This window comes from Culex pipiens, chromosome 3, assembly GCF_016801865.2.
Source record: "Culex pipiens pallens isolate TS chromosome 3, TS_CPP_V2, whole genome shotgun sequence".
Classification (NCBI taxonomy): Eukaryota; Metazoa; Arthropoda; class Insecta; order Diptera; family Culicidae; genus Culex; species Culex pipiens.
Genome location: NC_068939.1, coordinates 179,310,811 through 179,334,004, shown reverse-complemented (window position 1 = coordinate 179,334,004; position 23,194 = coordinate 179,310,811). Strand labels below are relative to the sequence as shown.

The window sequence follows — 23,194 nt, the reverse complement described above, 5'->3', positions numbered from 1 at the left end:
ATACCCGTGGAATCTGATCAAAATATGTTCAGTCATAGGCTCTTTGGTCCCGAGTCCTGTAAAACAGCATTTTTTGTTTTCACACGACCATTTTAAATGTAAGGCTAGATTTTTCAAACTTCGAACTGGGAATTCTCCGTCAACTCACACAGCAATTTCCTCGACCGCTCTTCGATTTGCGTTAAACTTTGTTCTAAGGGGTAATTTTTGTCCCTGATCACGAACCCGCGCTTCATTTTTGATATCTCGTGACGGAAGGACGGTACGGTGGTTGGTCACTTTTTCGTTTGACACTTTTTTAGTTTTTACCCCGTTGGTTGGTCAAAGTCAAACTAAAATGTGACGAACTGTCACTTTTTACACGGCGCTCACGCACACTATCAAAACAAACGTTTGGTAGTGTGTGTGAACTCTGTGTAAAAGGGGCGTCAAACTAAAAAGTGACCCCGTTCGTTTGATAACAGTTGGTGTCAAACCATCGGGGTTTGAGTGTATTATATAAACCGCCCAAATGACGAACTTTGGAGAAAAACCATTCGGCCCTGTCTAGAAATCGAAGTGAACGTGTTTCTGGGGACCCCAAAGTTCATGCTTTCCCTCGAGTTTAGCCTGCGCAGTCATTTTTGTTATTTATTAGATCTGTGCAATCAGGTCTCAAATCTGAGCAGGCCTGGCTTTCCGCAAAGCATTACAATTTTGTTTTGGGGGTTTAGCCCGGGATCACAATTGAAAAACTAATAAAATTGCTGTCAAAACAAATTTGCTAAATTGTCCTAAAAGTGTGTAAGGAAATTCAAATGATTTGCGGAAAGCCGGGTCTGCACTGATTGCTCCAAAATTGTAGCGGGTTGCCTGTGTGGATCAATCGGACCGCGCACTGGACTCACAATCTAAATGTTGGTGGGTTGTTTGGGTGAGACTTAGAAAACATCAATTTTCCTGTTTTTAAACCTTTGCATGGCAAAATCTCAGCAACTATACACACTAAGAAAAAAAAACGTGTAAATTTACGTCTAATTTGATGCACACAACTGGAGCGTCAAATAAAACGTATAATTACACGCCTCGGTCGTGTAATATTACACGCTTGATTTTGAATTGGTCGTGTAATATTACACGATTGATTTTGGGAACATGCGCTCATTGCGTTTGGGAAATCTTATTGCATTCTACGTTTTCTCATTGTACACAAAGAATGCGTCTTGTTTACAAAAACTCATTATTTTATTTGCACAACTCTAAAATCATCGAATCATTATACATGCCAGTCACATTTTTCTGAAGCCTTCACTATTCACTTGCCATTCACAGTGCATTTTATGTTTATTGTTTTCAACCGAATTTTCACTTCACAGTTTGGGCTTCCTTTCCTCTTCCCAACAAGAATCTGCTCCAACGACACTTTTCACGATTCCTCAAGTGAAACGTTGCTGTTTCCTCGTTGTTACGGATCAGTCTTTGCACGGAGAAAAAAGCGTTCCCAAAATCGTTTATGAAAATGGGAACCACGAACAAAGTGTTCAAATTTCATGGTACGTTTTTCAAAATCGTACCATGGAATTTGAACATTTCCCAGAGGTTCCCATTTTCATGAACGCTTGTTCACAATTTTGGGAACTCTTTTTTCCGTGTTGTTCTGATTTCGATACACCGGCAATCAGGTGACTGCTACCTTTGGAAAAAATAGTGTGAATTTCACAAGACACAGATAAATTCCACCAAGCTTACTTTGTTTATCAGTTTACTTTGGTCACAAGAAAAAAAAATATCTTCTCATAAACATTTTTCTACGCGTTGTTAAATATGGCGGTTGCTGCAATGATTCATGGAACTGTAAAACACGGTAGAGCCAAGAACTCAAAACTGAGTTTGACTAGATGTACGATTACATCAACTTTGATGTAACGTTACATCAAATTTAATGCTCCAGTTATGTGCATCAAATTAGGCGTAATGTTAGGTTTTTTGTGACGTATTTTTATGTTTTGCAAGATGTAAAGCTAAATTAATGGGAATTCGATATATTTCTGTCAAAATAAACCGAGATTTACATCAATATTACAATTACACGCTCAGATTTAACGTTAGATGAACGATTGCGTTAAGGGGTTACATACATGTAAATCAGCAAAAATGTCAGAGGTGGGTTTGGGCACACACTTAAACTTTTTGCCTTTCTTACTAAAGAAAGGTATAGGTTTTACTTTAAGCCAGGACGTCATTTCCATCTTCGTAAATATGTCGATTCAGCATGAATTTTAATCGGAAAAATCGTCAAAAAATCACACTGCATCGATTTTCGACGCTCTATCGATTCACCTTGACAGAACTCGTCTATCTCGAACCCTCGAATTTTGAGAAAATAAATTCCGTGGAGGTCGAGTGATGTTCGTATGTGGTAAAATTTTGCAAAATTTTGTGTCGCGCCGTTCTCAGCTCCCATAAATCCGATTTCGATTCTCCTAAATGCAGATGAAAGCTAGTGTGCTGAACCTGGGCGAGTTGCCGCGCAAATTTCGAATTATCCATCTGTTTTCGGATGCGGCCAGACTTTTCCAGAAAATACACAGTTTTCAAATGAAAATATGGTCAAAATTTTTCATTTTCATACCTTTTATTTATCTCAAATATTGCATTTTTCGAGCTCTACAACCTCCCAAATTTTCATCCAGATTCATAATATGGTTCTGGAGTTAGAGCCGTTTGATTGACCTACCATAAGAAACAAAATCCCTAAAAAAAGGTAAAAGCCCACCTGGTGACCTTCGCCAACATTTTTCATTTCTGATTTTATTCGAAATTTCTTGCTACATTCATAGTACAGACCATGAGTGAGCATCTGAAACAAATTCGACATCGATCGGCAATCCCGATCAATTTTTAGAACGATTTACTTTTTGCCTTTCTTACTAAAGAAAGGTATAGGTTTTACTTTAAGCCAGGACGTCATTTCCATCTTCGTAAATATGTCGATTCAGCATGAATTTTAATCGGAAAAATCGCCAAAAAATCACACTGCATCGATTTTCGACGCTTCGTCGCCAAGTCGACAAGTTGTCAAGTTGAGCTTCGAATACTGGCGCGAGAATGCTGGCGCATATGTTTCGGCTCGACTTATACTCGTTCGTAGTAGCTTGTCTACCGATGTTTTCTTTAACATGTAAGATATCGTAGCTTTTCGGTTTCTTTTGCTCTGTCCGTTTTTGCATAACTGTCCAATGTTTATGCAAAAACTTTTTTGACATAGGACATTCATCCGGGTACTATCAATTTGTTTCCCGTGTGTTCCTAAAATCGCCTTTAAGTAGGCTTCATTTGTTGTGTCGTTTTATTTAACAGAGTTCATTGGATTCCAATAAGAGCTTTCGAAGCTTCTAAGCTTTATATCGTTTTCAAAGTTTTCAATGCTCGCGACGCCAATGGCTATCTACCTAAGGTATTGCGATTGAGTATGTAGTGGTGCGGTTGTAAAAATATCTATCTCTGACTCTCTCACTTTCGTAGACGCTGAATGGCAAGCTTCCCACTGTGCGGTTAACTCGGTTTTGCTTTGCGCCTGCTTTGTTCGGTTTTTGGGCTCGTACCAAAACTAGAAAACCAAAACCGCGGTGTGTGTTGTCACTTGCACATTGGAAGCTAAGAATTTGAACGATTAAAAATATTCGATAGGTGAAAATTGCGTTTTCAATTTCTTTTAGAAAACACATCATTAATAATACCTTGCTTTCATCATAAGATTTTTTGTATCAAGTCGATGTTGTGAATTGAGAGAAGTTATATTCTTTAGTAAGAAAGGCTCTATCTCACCCCTGGTGGGATTAAATCGGGTTTTTTAAATCTGTTTTCAGGGCATTAAAATATTACTTTTCATCTATTAACAAAATAAATTTGAAGCTATTAGCTATTTGAAGTTAGCAGTTTCAAAAAACGGGTGGCACGATATCTCAACATTGCTTCGACCAAATCGGCTCAAAATGTTGGTGAAGACTCGTTAAACCGGTCTCGTGTGCATGACGAAGGCCGATTTTCAAAAAGTTTATTTAAAAAAAAGATAAAAATATTGTTCTGTTTTTCATATAAAAAATTGCCAGTTTTGCATTTTTTGTATTTTTTGAATATTCATAATTTCAAAATCGGGCTTGGTCATGCACACGGAATATGTCTTGGGAGTCTTCACCCAAAATTTCAGCCAATTTGGTTCGTCCCATCTCGAGATATCGTGGCACCCGTAAATCAACTTGGTGTTCAGAGAAAAACGCGCAGAAAGTTAGACAGTTTGCTTTGCGCATGGCAAAACTCTGAGCTTAAATCGTCTCTAACTCAGTTAAATCATGAAAAACCTTCATGAAACTTTCAGGAGTGTTTGAAAATCATCTTTTAAGTTGATTTAATAAATTTTCTGCAATATGAAATTTTGTGATTTTCTACATGTATGTAACCCCTTAAATGTAAAATTCCAAATTTTTTAGTGTGTAGGGCGTATTAACAAAATAAAAAAAAGATTAATTTAGAGAATTTTCTCAGCTTTTCAAAAATATTTTTTTCAAAATGGGCAAAAAATAAGTGCACATACTTATTTAAAAAAATAAAAAACTGCGACTATTTTCAAAAAAGTTACCTAAAAATAGCAGTGCACTTTATCAAAATTTCACTCAAGTACTTTTTGATTGCAAATTTGATTTGATCCTTTGAAAAAATCAGTATTGATTCACAAATTCATAACTCGGTCAATTTTTTTTGAAATTTCTGAAGCATTTGATGTCCCCTTAAACATATCAAAAAATAAAAATAGTGTTTTTTTGCAAATCAAGTTTTAGTGATGAAATAGAAGTTTATGCAACAAGTTGCAAAAAGAGGATTTTTCAGCACGAGTCGTACATCCATCCAACGAGGTTCACCTGAAAAAATCAAGTTTTGCAACGAGTTCCATACAACATTTTTTGTAATTCCGAAAAACACACACTGAGTGAAATTTTCATGTATTTTGTCAATAAATCGTTTAAATCAAAAAAATGTTGAAAAGTGTTACTTTTCGAAACAAGTGCTAAAAGTTCAACTTTTCAGCACCCATTTGAGTGCTGAAAAGTAGAACTTTTTAGCATTTATTTTGAAAAGTGTTGCTTTTCGATTCTGTTATTTTTGGTACAGAAAAGTAGGCTATTTCGTCGTTCAAGAATGACAGGAAAAGTGAGTAGTTTCACGGCGGTGCAAAAAGTTTAATATAAATTCACCTAATTTTTTTTATGATGTATAATTTTTTTTCAGTGTAGTCCTTATCCATTCCTACAACTTTGCCGAAGACACCAAATCGATAAAAAAAAGCTGCCAAATTTATATGGAAAATTATATTGACAAACTAATGATGCAAAATGTCTTCTTTGGCCATACCGAAGGCACCAAAAAAGTTTCAACCTGATTAAAAAATACAAAAAAAAATCTAATGACCGATATCTGAGAGAAATGCTCAGCACCGAATTTTGTACAAAATTCTCCAAATGGCTCCAGTGAAGAGTAGATGGCTCCTAGCTCCACTATCCTCGACTTGCAATATCCAAATCGTAACTGGCATCAATATCCTCTACTTAATAATAAATACCAATAAAATACACATTAAACCCCTCGCGACTGATTGCAACTTGGGAAGCAATAAATTGTCAGTTTCCGGCCTGCTGGTAGTTCGTGAACCCCGACCGATTGCTGGGGTCTCTTATTATAGCCTGTTACGACATCAACCAACCGTCACACGGCACCGGGGGGGACTTTACGACAACCTCTGCACTGGAGTGGCCGTAAAGTTCATTTTCATAGCAGGCGTGTAAACTGAAATGAAACTTTCCGCAAAAGCGGGGAAAAAATGAATTTTGCGGTGCAGCGGTTGCTTTGATTGAGGATTCAGCGCGGACTTTTCGCTGGTCGACTGTTTGCCTTTTTTATCGTTTTTGGTCAAGCCTGTACAGACATAAATCACTGCCCTGGCTTAGGCAGAACTTTGGCGTAGATAGCAAAAGCCAAACATAAACTGGCAGACTTGAAAATGGGCCGGAAAAGTATATTACAGTTTGGAAATTTTCCATCCCTCAAGTGATTCGGCGGCTTTTCAAGTTTTTTTTGTAAGGATTTCACCGCAAAGTCGGCGGTTAAATTTGACGCGGTTATGATTTGTGAAAGAGGTTTTTATCTTCATAAATACTTAATGAAGCTCAGTGGCTGGTGTGCAAAAATCAACTTTTGGTTGGAGACAATAAGGGTTGATTATGCGGAAAATGTACTCTCTTTATGAATTTCTGAATAATACATTTTGTGCCTTTTCCAGACAAAAAAAACTTTTACTATATTAACAGAGACTGCACAAAAACATTACATAGATTTTATGCCAAGAGGTACTAAAAATAAAATATTGACTATTTTTTTGTTTTTTTTTTACAATTTCGGAAATTGTAAAATCTATATGATTTTGAAGCGACTCTGACGCAGGAGTGCATATTAAATGTCCTTAAATCATTTTTTTGTGTTGAAAACCGTTTGGATAGATTCATAAATAGATACGAATAAAATTAATATCAAAACATTTAGTTGATTATATTTTATTGGAAAACATCAAACCAAAAAAATGTGGCCTCGGACTAAACACTGACAGACCCTAAATTAATTGATATTAAAGCTTGTGGGATGTGAGTTGAATAGCATGCCAACAGCATACATTTTATACAATGTTAGGATAGGTGAACTTGTTTGGATACTGGGTTATATCGAATGTAGAATGTTATCCTCTGCAACTAAAACAAACCACGCTCAATTTTCCATACATGACGTAAGGATTTTTGCGTAGGGATCTAAGCGTAGGATTTGAAAATGATTTGATTGGGTCCTAAAATTAAGCTTAAATGTGTGATATTATTGTTCACAACGATAGAGCTTATTTTTCTGAGTGCAATGATCCTTTGAACGACCGCAAAGAATTTAGAATAGATTTTTAATTGTTAAAAATTAACTTTTTTTGCATTAAATTAAAAAAAATGTGATTAGAAATGGTTTTAATTCGTGTTTTTACCGTTGTACACAAAAATTGACATAGAGCTTTAGTAGGAAGTTGCCATCTTCATCATCAGAAAAAATATTGTTTTTTCATTGACAATACGGTGTCGAATAAATAATCATGTTAAATTTGTCATTTTTGGATGTTTCCTCGACGCCTCAAGCATTGCAATCAAAACTTTTTTTTTTCTTTCTTGTCCATTTTTGTTCCCTTATTCAGGCTACACGGACTCGACCGTGGCGGTGATAATCGTGTACTGCGTGCTGTTCATCATCGCGGCCGGCGGCAATCTGTCCGTGGTGATTACGCTGTTCCGATCCAGACGACACCGGCGGTCCCGCGTCAGTTTGATGATTTGTCACCTGGCCGTGGCGGATCTGATGGTGGCATTCATCATGATTCCGCTGGAGGTGAGTTTTTCTTTGCTTCTTCTTCTTCCTTTGGTTTGAGTGCGTTGTGGGGGTTTGATTTGGATTTTTCATGACTTAATTATGTTTAGGCCGTTGCAAATATTTGTTTGAGTTTATGTATAGCGATTGTGACTGAGGACGAGTGCGTTTGGCTCTGTTTTGCCTTCCTCACCTTACTGAGGAAAGGCTATAAAATTACTCGAAAAATGTACTTCCTGATTCGACCCCGCAGACCAACCTGCACGTATACCTATCGACTCAGAAACAAATTCTGAACAAATGTCTGTGTGTGTGTGTGTGTTTGGATGTGGGTCCGTGCACCCAAAAAAATGCACTCGATTATTTCCGGAATGGCTGAACCGATTTGGACCGTTTTGGTCTCATTCGATACGTCTTGGGGTCCCGTAAGACCCTAGTTAATATTATGAAGTTTAGAAAAGGGTCATTCCATCTCAACTGTGCACGAAAAAGTGCAAATTTGAAAATTACCCTCTCCGATCCTGCTCAAATTTGGCAGAGCTGTTGATACTATCAAAACATGCAAGAATCTCGAATTTCATCCAAATCGGACCACCCCCTCCATTTTTGTACCTCCCCAAAAAATCGACTTTTTGGCGATTTTTGACCAAACCTCCTAGTTTCAAACGGCGATAGCTCAGGAACCACAAATCTTAGAGGGTCGGTCTTAGACTCAATTTTGAAGGAAATTGGACGTAGAGTCCATTTCCGTGATCAAAATGTTGATTAATTTATTTTGTCTACCTGTATTGCGCAATTGAAAACTTTAAACGGCCGTATCTCAAAACACCCCAACTTATTTTTTTGATTTGACCTCACCATCGTGTTCCCCGGCCAATTTTACATAAGAATCACTTATCGACAGAAATGAATATGTTTCGTTCCAGAGATATCGAATTTTAAAGTTTAGTGTTTTCGAGATTACCTACATCAGCTTCATTCGCCGCATCACAGGCGGGCTGATCAATAACTTCTACCTGGTGTTTCGGGAGATGATTGATTTAATTTATATTTTTAGAATTTTACGCAAATATTTATTCAAATGGCTAATAGGGGAAATTCTCGTATGTTTGGCAGATTAAGTCCACGCTCCTAGTTTCGTCCAATTTGCTCATTTTCACTATTCAAACAACAAAATTTTTGATAGAAACTTGCTTGTTCACTTCTTATTGAGCTATTTATCTCTCGATTTCAGTCGAAAACGCTTTTAATCAGCTGTAATTGAATGCCAAAGTGCTGATATGGCAACATTAGAGGAACGCTGGAATTAGATGCTGTTCCACTACCTTGATCAATCTATTTTTGTGAAAGGAATATTTATTGGGTTATTTTGAATGCACCGTTTTTTACATGTTGCTAACCGTTTTAGAGTACCTCCGAGGCCATGACTAGGGCCTTTATCATAAGCGGTAGCAAAATAGTGCCATTCAGCAAAAACCCCAAAACCTGCTTTATTATTATTATTTTTATTATAATAGTTTATTATTGACATTTTACCATAATTTGGAAAATATGATTTATGGTTTAAAAGATTGATCATATTAAATCAATTTTTATATTATGAGCCAGCTTCATTTGATTAAAAGATGATTTTGGTCAAGGTACATTCAATTTAAAAAAAATCCTTACACGTGAGGACAGCAGCCGTATTGTGTTCCAAGAATCCAAGAATGATAGATGAAAAAAACACTGTTGTTCGGACGGTGTCGAAATCATCGCAACAAAATTTGGGGAATTAGCCGCTTTGCAGCAGATCAAACTTTGTGATTTTCTTACATTTTTAAGTTTTATACTTTCCAGAAATCCTTTTCCTACTCCTTGTGATCGTCCTTCACAAGAGTACAACGTATCAACAAATTTTATTAATTTTGATTCATATTTTACTCAATAATGTATCGTGCACTTATTGTTCAGTGTTACTAACAAGATTAATTGCATTTTCCTGCTCGCTCCGTCGGAATCCATTTCTGCCCTTTACTGTGTGTCGTTATTGCTCTGTCCTGTGGTAGAGCAAATAAACATTCGCGATTAAACTCCAGTTTCCTACAGTGTTATACAGTTATTTTTTGCCCAATTTGATAAAGATTATTTATGATGAAATATTATTTCAATAAATGACCAGGTAGCAGTTATTGATCAGCCCGCCTGTGTGCTTCTAGCAGATGCGGCGAATGAAGCTGATGAAGGTAATCTCGAAAACACAAAACTTTAAAATTCGATATCTTTGGAACGAAACATATTCATTTCTGTCGATAAGTGATTCTTGTGTAAAATTGGCCGGGGAACACGATGGTGAGGTCAAATAAAAAAAATAAGTTGGGGTGTTTTGAGATACGGCCGTTTAAAGTTTTCAATTGCGCAATACAGGTAGAAAAAAATAAATAAATCTAAATTTCGATCACGGAAATGGACTCTACGTCCAATTTCCTTCAAAATTGAGTCTAAGACCGACCCTCTATGATTTGTGGTTCCTGAGTTATCGCCGTTTGAAGATAGGGGTTTTGCTCAAAAATCGGCAAAAAGTCGATTTTTTGGGAGGGTACAAAAATGGAGGGGGTGGTCCGATTTGGATGAAATTCGGGATTCTTGCATGTTTTGATAGTATCAACAGCCCTGCCAAATTTGAGCAGGATCGGAGAGGGTAATTTTCAAATGCTGTTCCGCTTCAGATGGAATGACCCAAAAGTACTTCAAAAGTTTTTCTGAAAAACGATTTTAGCAAAAGCCCGGAAGATTGTAAAAAGGGTAGTTTTGTAAGAAAACCCACCATATTATACATTTTTAGAAAGGTATTCAATAGACCTTTCCAATGAGTTCGAAAGATTTAAAATCTGACAACCCTATCAAAAGTTATGAGCACTTAGGTGTTATTTATTCACTTGTTTGAAGACCTAAGCCTAAAACATTGAAGATCTGATAACCCTATGAAAACTTACGATCACTTAAGTGTTGTATACCAGGGCTGTGGAGTCGGGTCATATTTCAAGCGACTCCGACTCCGACTCCAACTCCAGCTTTCTGGGATTAGCCGACTCCGACTCCGGCTCCAGTTTTCAGATCCAACCGACTCCGACTCCGACTCCAACTCCGGACCACTACACAGAAAAAAAATGATGGTAATATTCATCAGGAAATGGTGACAGATTTTGTGGCAAAATAAATGATAAATTTTACCCCAGAAAATTATGAATTTTCATCAGTTTTTAATGAATATTCATCAGGTTCACATTTTACACATTTTTTATGTAATATTACACAAATAAAGAGGTAATATTCAACCTTCCAAATTTTCAACATTCCAAAATTCATTTTTTTTTTCTGTGTAGCCGACCCCGACTCCGACTCCGACTCCAGTTTTCAAAAAATGGTTGGCTCCGACTCCACATATTTTTAAATATTTCAAAAGTTAGTTTTCTACTATTTCAAAAACATTGATAAATAGGATTATTTAAAAACTCTTTAAGTGGAAAAAACGGGAATAAGTTTCTAGTTTTACAAGTTTTAGACGTTATTGAAACAGAAATAAAAAACGCCAGTTTTGAAGGCATTTTTAGAAGAACAGTTTGGTAAGTAAATTTGGAATTATTTATTTAACCTCAAATTTTCATTAAATTGATTAAAAGCTAAAAAATTAAATTGTTATTTTTTTAATGATCATCAAAAGAAAGCTGACCTTAATGATTGATTTAACATATAAATTCAATTTGCTCACGTTTAAGTTGACATTTATAAGAAGCACAGTGACTATCATAGTCACCTTGTATTTTAAAATAACAATTTTAAACGAAATTATTTTTTAAAGCTCCATTAATATTTTTATGACGTACATGGACATCACGCCAAGACTGAAGAAGTTTATTATTACAAATCAATGTATCTAAAAAAATCTTCGTGGTAAGAACACTTAAGGGGTCCTTTTCAAATATCCGTGACCTAGACCTGACCTATTTTACCTCTGAATTTTGGATTTATTTGAATTTTTATTTTTTTATATATTTAAAAGGAGGCGCGTGATACTTCTTGCTTCTTCACCTAAAACGAAGCTTTATGAATAGTCGTGCGCCTCCATGAAAATATATGAAAAAATTAGAATTGAGCATGAGCATGAGCATGAGAGATCACCCATGGTTGCCCCTCCGTTGCTGAACAGAACCGTAATATCCTTTCAGCACTACTGATTATATGCTTCGACGATCTAGTGGTGATTCCCTTATCAACAGCATGTATGAATGCGCTGAAAAGATAAAACACCATGATTGCTAAAGCTAGATCAGTTGCGAATAGGTAACAGTCATTGGCCACCAACGGCGCCCGCCATGTCAGTTTGTAGATCTCGATTTTAAGGGACGGGAATGTTAGTTAGCGCAGGTTGCTACTAGGGCAGCTGATTTACTCTGTGCTTACACCCCACAAGCGCCAGGAACCTGAAAATTTGTTAGTAGGATAGGGTGTTTGGTCAGGATTCATCATAGAAGATGATGATGCGACCCAAAATCATAGTGTTTGTTGAAAGGTATTATGTTTTAATCTCAAGGCAAGCAATCGGATGCTGCGGATGAGTCATTTCCCGTTTATCGGCTGTTAACTTTTAATTGAAATGGATTTATCTTAGACAGCCGGCTGTGGAAAGATAGAACCAAAATTATTTGTAATTAAATGATGAAGAATTTAACAGTCTGACTTTTTAATTGAGATGTTTTTACGAGTTTTACATGATTCATGTTTAGTGGGGTACTGATTAACGAAGCAAACGACGAGTTACGATGTTTATCGGGCTGAAATGGTATGATAAGGTTTTGTTGTTATTGCACACCGACGACGAATGCGAAAAAACCCTACGACCCGACCGAAAGGCATCGCAAATCAGACTGACTCAATTGTCATCGATGACAACCAGAGCCAGTCGCACCTTTACACGCACGCGAAAAAAAAACGAAAAACACACCGACGACGATCGCGAAAAAAAAACACGACCCGACGGAAAGGCATCGCAAATCAAACTGAGGAAATGGAGAGAAAAAAAAAAAAAAAAAAAAAAAAAAAAAAAATAACATAACATAAAAAAACCTACTCACATAAAACCAATCACCCCATGCACACAAATAGCAACACAAAAGAGACGAAAATTATCACGAAAAAACAGGACTGCGCGTCCACCGAAGCACCGCACTTTTGATGGCATTATTCAATTATTATGCCCAATCACCTCATGCACACAAAGAGCGACACAAAAGAGACGAAAAAACAGGACTGCGCGTCCCAAGAAGCACCGCACTTTTGATGGCATTATTCAATTATTATGCCCAATCACCCCATGCACACAAAGAGCGACACAAAAGAGACGAAAAAACAGGACTGCGCGTCCCAAGAAGCACCGCACTTTTGATGGCATTATTCAATTATTATGCCCAATCACCTCATGCACACAAATAGCAACACAAAAGAGACGAAAATTATCACGAAAAAACAGGACTGCGCGTCCACCGAAGCACCGCACTTTTGATGGCATTATTCAATTATTATGCCCAATCACCTCATGCACACAAAGAGCGACACAAAAGAGACGAAAAAACAGGACTGCGCGTCCCAAGAAGCACCGCACTTTTGATGGCATTATTCAATTATTATGCCCAATCACCTCATGCACACAAAGAGCGACACAAAAGAGACGAAAATTATCACGAAAAAACAGGACTGCGCGTCCCAAGAAGCACCGCACTTCTGATGGCATTATTCAATTATTATGCCCAATCACCTCATGCACACAAAGAGCGACACAAAAGAGACGAAAAAACAGGACTGCGCGTCCCAAGAAGCACCGCACTTTTGATGGCATTATTCAATTATTATGCCCAATCACCTCATGCACACAAATAGCAACACAAAAGAGACGAAAATTATCACGAAAAAACAGGACTGCGCGTCCCAAGAAGCACCGCACTTTTGATGGCATTATTCAATTATTATGCCCAATCACCTCATGCACACAAATAGCAACACAAAAGAGACGAAAATTATCACGAAAAAACAGGACTGCGCGTCCACCGAAGCACCGCACTTTTTCAAAAATATATGAAAAAAAAATATATGAAAAAATTAGAATTGTACAAAAAACAAAAATCCACAGAATAAATATTTTCTAGGTCACGGATATTTTTTTATCTTGAAGTCCTGTCCTATCCTGAAATCTTGAGATTTGTTCAACGATAATTTGCAACAATATCAAAATAGTTTGCTTAAGGATCAACATTCTCAGACACTTTTATTTTTTTGTACAAAGTTATAAACAAAATGCGCATGTTGAGTTCCAAGGAATAGATTGTTATAATCGTTGTATATTTGTTGGAAGAGTTATCCTGCAGCGCCGTACCTAGGGGTTGGCGCAGTTGGCGACCGCCAAGGGCGCCAGCCCTTGGGGGGCGCCGAAAACGATGATTGTACAAATTTGTCATGTTATTATAAAATCCTAGAAAGGTATTCAGAACAAAAGGGGCGCCAAATTTTAAAGTAGGACTATTAAATAACTTGATAATCTTGGTCGGAATATTACAAATATTACTTATAACACTTGGGGCGCCAAAATCAACTATTTCAATAATTGTACCAGAATTAAATTTAAAATTAAATTCTCTCAATTCATTTATCAAAGGGGGCGCTCAAGTGGCAAATATTTCAGGGTTTTATAACAATTCTTTGAAATAGCTAGAGATTTTATATTTCAACTACAGTATATAAAATTCAATTTAAATTTCACCATTTTTCCAGCATCAGGAACCATCAAGCTTTTTTATGTTTTGAAGTATTTTTTTTATATAATCAGCTATTTGATTGAAATTTACACATTTCTATTGAAAATCTGAAATAAAAAGAATGAGATATTTCAAGTTTAAAGAAAATGGCATTTGAGATATTTTTATCGTTTTAAATGCAAACTTGTGCGTTTAGATGGGCCTACGTTTTCGAAATACTGAAGTGTTTAAATTGAATATTTCTAACACAAAAAATGCTTTGACTTTTGTTAAATTTCTAGCAAAATGTTTTTTTTTTCAACATAAAAATGTTGGTTTTTTAAGAGCACATAAATTGCTCTAAATATATTATATTCTGCTGCTTGTATTCAATTGCTTGTAGCAAGAGTGAAAAAGTAAAATTTGGGTGTCTTCGACAAAGTTGCATAGATTGGCATGCCCACCAACTTTTTAGTCGTAAAAGAAAAATATTATACAATTTCTTGTATAATTTTTATTTGCAGAAACACCATTATCATGGACCCATTAGAATTTAAACCAAAGCAAAATTCCAACTCCAAAAACAGCAATATTTTTTGGGAAAACACAAAGTTCCACTTAATTTTGCTTCTAGGGTCAATAATTTGAAGAATGTTAGTAACATTTTCCTTGAAAATTTTTGTTTTGTTATGTTTTAATGGAATGGATAAAGTTGCTTATCTTTCACATATTTTTTTTTTATTTCATGGATTCCATGTGTTGGGCTATCCAGTGTAATTTCGCCTAAATTTTCACATTTACACAAACGGTTCTAAAAGCTTTGTGTGTAGAGGGTGACTATTCTCGAGATTTTCAATTTCCCGGGAATCGAGAGTTGAATTTGGAAATTTCCCGGGAATTCCCGGGACCTGGTAGTGTTTATAACTATGCCAATAGTGCCAGTAATGTATAAAGAAAAGTTATAAATGTGTTTCTTTTCAATGAATTCAGTTACGATTTATTAATGCTTATTCAATGAAACGTTAATTAGTAGCCTCATTATTTTTGGGAACTATGATCTATTTTTTGATTTTTTTCTGAATCTGCAATACAACTTGTTGTATGAACTTGTTATTAGATTTTTGTGAAATAACAAAATAGCTAATATATAATCTCCCAGTATCGGGATTTTTACAACATAATAAATAGCGACTCAAAACAACAATTTTAATATTTTTTTTTCTTTTTTAAAACTGTAAATATGTATTGAAGAAATAGTGATCCGGAAAACCCGAATGTTCACATTTGGCGGACTTTACAAAGATTTCCAGAGTTTTTTTTCTAAGATATAATTTAATATTGAGGTTTACGCGAAACACAAAATTACTCCACGACATCAAAAAAAGAAATTACCTTGATTCAGCGAAATTAAAATAATAAGAATAAAAAAATGGATTATAAGAATTGCTATGCTTGAAAGAGGATATGAAAATCATACTCTTAGAAATAATAAACAAAAATATAAGAAAAATTAGACTTTCTTCTTGTGGCTAACTGCTAAGTATGCTTTAAGGTTTGAAACTTATGGCTTGGCCAGCGTAGCACGAGACTCGACTTGGGTAATCCCAGGGTCGGCAAACTACTAGGTGATTCAAGGGAGATGGTGATCGAACAGAAAAACACGACGGATTCAATTTTCACTTTCAGCACTTTATTTTTGTTTCTGTAAGTGTGGGTGTGGGTGTGTTTAGTGTGGGTTGTTGGGGGCTAACGTAGCGTTACAAGCTCAGCCGATGATCGCGCTCCGGCGATGTTACGGGCCGGCAGAGGAGCTCCAGCTCCACTCTGCGGCGTCGGTCCCACTGGGGGGGGGGAGGGGGGGCGGCTGGCTGACGGGCTGCTTGATCCGGTCTTCGTCGCCGGTGCAGCGGTTCTTCTCCGGACTCCTTCGCCGGATGTTGTTCTGGACGACCAGCGGGCGTTGCTGGCTTCGTTCGGGCAGGCGTCTTCCCTCCTTGACGAATCGGCACGCTCCGGAGTCCACCGATTCGAGCGTGCCGAGAGGGGTCCCTCCTTGACGATGAAGGCCAGCGGCCTGAGGGTTGTCGTCCTTTACGGTTATGGCGCGGGGAGGCGCCAGACGACGGGGTGGTCCTACGACGATTAGACGTAGGCAGAGCGCGACGCGACTTATACTGCCTAGGCCGACCAATCCGGGTGAACGCGCGCTCACGGAACCTCCTGGTCCCGCACTTCCGCGTGAAGGCGATTGGCTACCTTCACTCCAACGAGCGCGAACTGTCCACTCGGACGCCTGTAGATTAAAAGAGGCCGATCCTCCCCAGATCGGCGCTTTTATTGTTGATCCCAAGTCCAGGATTTCCCCATCCATTTTCCCGCTCTGTCGCATGGGCGTTGCCATGCTGCCCCATCGGGAAATAGATGGACATCGGCTTCACTTACAGCGGCACGCTTCACCCCTTTCCAACTGTCAAGTGTGGTGAATGTGTAATAAAAATACTGAAGCGAAGCATGAATTCGTTAAGGATTGTGACCAACGGTTACAGGTTAATTTTGGGGTCCACATTATTTTAAGTTTTCCCAATTATAAGTTAATAAGTTAAAATTTACACTTTCTGAATTAGAAGATAAGAGAAGCATTGGTTCATTCGAATTTGAACATCTTACATTGAACACCCAATGTTCTGAACAATTTCGAATTTTCAAATTTTTTTTTATTTGTTTATATAATTTTGCTTCGACCAAATTTCCCGGGAATCGAGAGGTCCAAAAATGGTCGATTTCCCGGGAATTCCCGCTCGTCACCCTCTATTTGAGTGTAATGGTTTTTATACAAAATTTTAAGAAACTTTAGATGTCGAAAAATAAACACAAAAAATTTCAATGTGTTAAAAAGGTAAAAACTAATTGCCTTTGTTTGAAGCTATGAATTTTCAAAAAACAAATTTTAGGAATTTTATATCAATAAAAAAACACAGTCACAGAGAAGAGAAATATTGTTTTCAAAAATAAATTGAAAAAAAAAATAGTTTCAAAAGGAATCCATCCTAAAACAAGTTTGAAAAGGAGTCCGTTTTCTAAACTATTTTTTCAGGAATGCAGGAAAATGCTGATACAATGAAATTTAAGCTAGGTCAGATCAAATTCTGTTTAAAACGATAAAACAACACTCTGCTATTTTCAGTCAACATTAATCCTAAAGCACCTTTTCGTTACAACCTATCTGTATTGGAAAGATATAAATCGATTGAAATGGTTTAAAAATAATAAAACATTAATTTGAATATTCTTCAAAGAATTAAATTGTGGTTGTATTTTTAGCTGTTATATTTATTCAATCAATTACCATTATATTATTAAAACTCTTTGAAGCAATCGCTGATAATTTAAGTAAACATATGTATATATATATATATATATATCAAAATGATGAAAAATTTGGAGGGGCGCCAAATTGATGCTTCGCCAAGGGCGCCGTGGACCCTAGGTACGGCTCTGCCTGTCAGTGATTTTTTTTGTTTTCGATTTCCATAAATAGTGATTATTATTTATATTTTTTATGTACACGAGGTACACTTTTTTCCTGAACATTGATTTACTTAAAACCACCAAGACATTCGCTATCGGGGTATAAGATGACTGTGTGTGTACTTTTTTCAGAAAGAACTAGATTAAATTTGGTCAAATTTGAGTTAAAAGGGTACATAAATTTTGGCAAAAGGATTCTGTCGAAAATCAATTAAATATTTCCGACTACAAAATCAATATTGTTTTTATTTTTTTTAAGTTATGATGATACTACATACTTGGGTAAGAGCTGATTAACAGGTTATCATTTAGTGATCTCTAAAATAAATAAAAATGGCAACGCAGCGCATGCAGCTTGAATAAAATTAAAAATATAAGAAGTTTTGTAAATAAATCTGTTTTAAAGCAAATACTAAAAACTAAAAAATAAACATGATTTTTGTTGAATTTAAGATAACTCCGACTCCGACTCCAACTCCGGGTAATCAGAAATTTTCGGCTCCGACTCCGACTCCAGCTAATAAAATTTAGCCGACTCCGGCTCCGACTCCGACTCCGACTCCAGCTGTTCGGGTTTTTACGACTCCGACTCAGACTCCGACTCCAGGCTTCCCAAAAAGACCCGACTCCACCGACTCCGGCTCCGACTCCGACTCCACAGCCCTGGTTTATACACTTTTTTGAAGCTGGATCTCATATCATCTCATCATCATTTGTTGGTAGGGGAGTGTGGGGTAATTTGGACACCCTAAGGAAATTGCTCTGCCACGGGCTGTATGGATATTTTAAAGGAATGTTGATGACACCAGAGGATAATAGAGACCTTATTTGATGGAAAAATGTAATTCATTTCGATAAATTTTGATGAAAAACCCATTTTTACCGCAAAAATTAAAAGGTGTCCAAATTTTTGTGTGGGGGTAATATGAACACCCCTATGGGGTAATTTGGACATGCCTTGTGGGGTAATTTGGACATGCCTTGTGGGGTAATATGGACATACCTTGTGGGGTAATATGGACATACCTTGTGGGGTAATATGGACACCTTTTGTGGGGTAATTTGGACACATGTTGAAGAATAAGTTTAACATTTGATTTTTTGAGCATGTTTTTGTAATTGTTTTATATTTTGATGTGTTTATTTTGCTCACAATATTTCATCAAAGGTATAAATAATGATTTTGTGATAGAACTCAGGAAGATAACAAATGGTTCAGTGTTGTATACATAATTCAATCATTAATTCTGAAATGATTTAAACATTGATTCTGGATAAGGCACAAGTATAGTTTTTAGTGATTAAGGTATTGTTTAGATTTATATAAATCAATCTTTATATAAAACTAATTAACCTGAAACCATCTTTTTTTTTAATTTTACATGTAGCCCTTCAAGTTTTGATATTTTTGTAAACCAGCATAGAAATTAGATATGTCACAGAAATTGACTAAAAGCTAAACGTGCAGTAATCAAATTTCATCCACTTGAATATTGCAATAAATTTATCTAAATTAAAAAATAGGGATTTTGTGAAAGTTCTGATTGCTCACATTCCTTTTTGAGTGTTTTGACATTTTAAATCCCTCTAAATCCCTTTAAGAACTCAACCAACCATGAAAGTTATTTTTTACCTGACAGGTAGACTTTCAGGTATGTCCAAATTACCCCACAAGCCATGTCCAAATTACCCCCATAGCATATTCTATCATAAATTGCAATTTTTGATGATAAAAATTGATAAAATGCACAATTTTTATAAGTACATATCTCAGACATCGTCCAAGCAACCCCCTTAAACAAAAAATGTCCACTTTTTTGCCATAGAACCTCTGCAAAACCTTATTTCTCAACCCTCAAATATTAGAACTTAAGGCAGTGCCAACCGGCCTTTGGAAACTTTCACATACTATACCAAAACTACTTAACCTATTCCAACTTTTTTTGATTTGTCCATACTCCTAGGCCATTACTAGTACTAGCCTTATCACTTAAATTGCCGTTTTCACTTTATATCCGAAGAAAACGTGATTTTTTAAGGGGTGTCCAAATTACCCCCACTGTCCATATTACCCCAAACTCCCCTAGACATTTTTATTTTAACAAAAATCAAAAATTATACTATTGAGAGGAGGGCATCAACCACCTTACGGTGAATTAAGTCAAGTCACGTTTTCAGTAAAACGTTTGTGTTGAACGTTTTAGCACTCAAATTGATGTTGATAATTTCTGTTAGGCCATGTTGTTGTTTGGAATGATAGGAATAGTAAGTTAAGTATTTGTCCCTTTATTGGGTCTAGTACCTTAATTGGGCTGTCCATAATTTTATTTTACAAGAAATTGTGTTTTTCACAGAAAACATTCAGCTTTTCTTCTTAAATTAGAAAAAATCATATCATTCTTCTGTTTTTGTACGGAAAACTGCTGACTGTCTACTTGGAAATTTAGTCACAAATCAATATATTGTATTTTGAGAAAATTGCATGTAAAGTTTTCAATAACACAGAACGCATCAAAGTTTATTAGAACCAAAAATCTGATGACGCCATTCATTTTAGCGTCCAATTTCCTTTCCTTGAATATAGCTGTCGAGTTTTGCTCTATCATTTTTTTGCTTCCAATATTTGGTCAATTGAAAACAGAGTTTTTTTGGGGCGGTGTCAAAAAAGAAGGGGTGGTCCAATTTGATTCACCAAATTTGAGCTTGATCAGATTTCGATTTCGAAACTGTACTTTTTGTGTACAGTTGAGGCGAAATGACCCATACAGTTAAATAAACCCCATCGAAAATATAATTTCTCTTGCCATTTTAACTCTGTTTGCGATGCAGAACTTAAGCTAGCCTTACAGGAAACAAAAACATGTCCGCCCAATTGATTGACAGATAAAGCAGAAAACAGTTTCTCTTGCTTCATTCAATTCTTTTCCTCGTTTCCCGTTTTTCTCCAGGTTGGCTGGCGGATCACGGTGCAGTGGCACGCCGGAAACGTCGCCTGCAAGGTGTTCCTGTTTATGCGCGCCTTCTGTCTCTACCTGAGCTCGAACGTGCTGGTATGCGTGTCGTTGGACAGGTGCTTCGCCGTCATCTACCCGCTGAGGGTGTCCGCCGCCCGGAAACGGGGCAAGATTATGCTCGGCGGGGCCTGGTTCATCGCGTTTGCCAACGCCCTCCCCCAGGTAGGTGATACATATGTCCTATAGGTGGTTTTGGTGTTTTTGGTGCTTATCTCACGGATGTAACAGTCATTCACTAGCAATTTGGAGTTTTTGTAGACAGCACGCCGCATGTGTACCTAACGAGAATTTGCTCTTTTTCGTGATGGTATTGAGTTTATTTATGTTTTATATTTACTTTTTTTATACTTGTACCGCAAACAGGACGTGAAAGGTAACAAATGGCGAATAGCTACAGTTTCAATTTATGACCATACTTTTTTTTCCAAACCATTAGTTTGATATCTTATGAGAGCGACTGCGTAGGCTGTTTCTTGATGCTAAGAAAAACATAAATCATTTCATAACTATTTTTTTTGCTGTAAAATTTATTTGAAACAGAATCATTTGTCAACAAAACAATCTAAAACATTTTTGCTGTTGAAAGTTATTGTACGCTCTAGAAGATGGAGAAAAATAACTTTTTAATCTTCTGTAAAGGGCTTTTCTGTGCGGATACCCGTGGGACTTATAAATCTCTCTAAACCTTATCCAGCGTCCGGCCACCGTCAGATACGCTCTTAATACTAAATAATCCTGTTGAGAGTGGGGCCCACGTCTTGCCGTGTCTATCCTAATACGGTCTGCCATTGGGGAATCTAAAAAGATAGACGGTTGTGAGGGCTGCAAGACAGCAGCGCGTAAAAAGATGCTTTTCTCCACGTTTGGCGCGCCGATTTGAACTGACGCTCAGAAAAAAAAACATGTTTATGATATGCCAGGTGAACGAAACAAACCACAATATTTATCACAACGTCCTCCCACGCGGGCACGCCATGGTGAACTTTCGATTAAATTAACCAACGTTTCGCCTCGGGCGGGACATACGTTATACTCATGAACGTCCCTTAAAATTGAATGCAAAAAAAAAAAAACGACTGACGGAGTAATTGGATTCTGGTCTGCTTCAAAATTTGAGGGATTATTTTAGCTAAACATTGCCGTGTGAACCCAGCTTTAATAAATAAATACTTTTTCTTGGTAATTTGAAATCGTCCTAGAGAAAAAAAATCCTAGAATTCTTGGAACTGTTTGGAAAACATATCGATGCCTCTGTACCCTTTTGTGTTTAGCTTGCTGAGATTCCTATCTAGTTAGCATAGGAGAGCACAGAGGCATCGATATAGGGAATAGAGTGTAACAAAAGTGACTTTTAGAATGGCATTCAGAGGTTAGTTCCGGTGAGCATACTGAGCCCAAATCCCAAATATGAGCTTGATTGGATGGAACAGGAGCTGGCACTTTGCATTTGAATTTTAAATGGGATTTAACCCGCAAAATATTTTTTTCAAAAATGACAATTTTTGAGGCACTTTGGACACTGAAGCGTTTATTTTCAACATCACTGGCGTGTAGGCCAGATCCTTGCGCATCTTTTTGTATATATAACCTTGGAGCACCCTGGAGCTCGGTACCGACCTTCAAAGTTTGGCATTTTTTCGAAAAATTGGCCCCGGCAAAAAAGATATGCGTCGCACCTCGCGACGCCCGAGACGCCATTTGATTTTGCTGGGACTGATTTCTAGAAAAAATATGCCTGAAAATAAAAGCTAATTTTTGAAAAAATCTTTTGAAAAAATCTTTCATTCAAAATTCAAATGCAAAGCGCCAGCTCCTGTTACGTCCAATCAATCTCATATTTGGGATTTACACACTAAGAAAAAGTCGTGAAATATTCCGTCTTATTTGATGCACATAACTGGAGCGTCAAAAAAGACGTAAAAATACATCAGATTGTAAAATTACACGATATTAAAAACTAGCCATGATAGTGTAATTTTACATGCATCGGTAGCAATGATGACGTATGCTGCAAAACCTTTTTTTTAATAGTTTCGGGAATAAAACAAAATTGGTTGTTTTGAATGATTTTATTGAGTTTTCACGGTTATTTACACTTCCACATTTATCTAGTCCCCAATTTAACAATTTGCATATAAACACTGCTTCTTCCTAAACACTGACTCTTCCTCTCCTCTGCTTGTTCCTTTCACCACCTTCAATCGGATTCCGCCACAAGTTGTGGCCCACAACCATCTCACTACTTCAATTTTTGCTACCTTCTAAATATTCTGTATTCTGGGTCACTTTCTTGAAGCACCAGCCGTTTTGAGTTGGCAGCTTGGAACATCGAATGTTTGGATTCCCCGGCAGCAACTCCGCGGCTGCTCTCCCGGATAAAAATTTACAACTGCAACCTGAACTGCAACAAAAAGTAACAAAAAAATATGCACTTTACGTTGGGATCCGACCGCGAACATT

The 23,194-nt window shown here is 36.9% G+C and overlaps 1 protein-coding gene across 2 annotated transcripts in view; it reads left to right on the top strand.

The window, feature by feature from the left end:
- The window catches only part of LOC120427012 (adipokinetic hormone/corazonin-related peptide receptor variant I), a 48,282-nt gene that overhangs the window by 14,150 nt on the left and 10,938 nt on the right, over window positions 1–23,194 (top strand). For both annotated transcript variants that reach the window (XM_039591832.2, XM_039591833.2), the window contains exons 2-3: window positions 7,256–7,446; window positions 20,669–20,896. In XM_039591832.2, coding sequence (XP_039447766.1) covers window positions 7,256–7,446; window positions 20,669–20,896 — 419 coding nt within the window. The remainder of the gene's footprint in view (window positions 1–7,255; window positions 7,447–20,668; window positions 20,897–23,194) is intronic.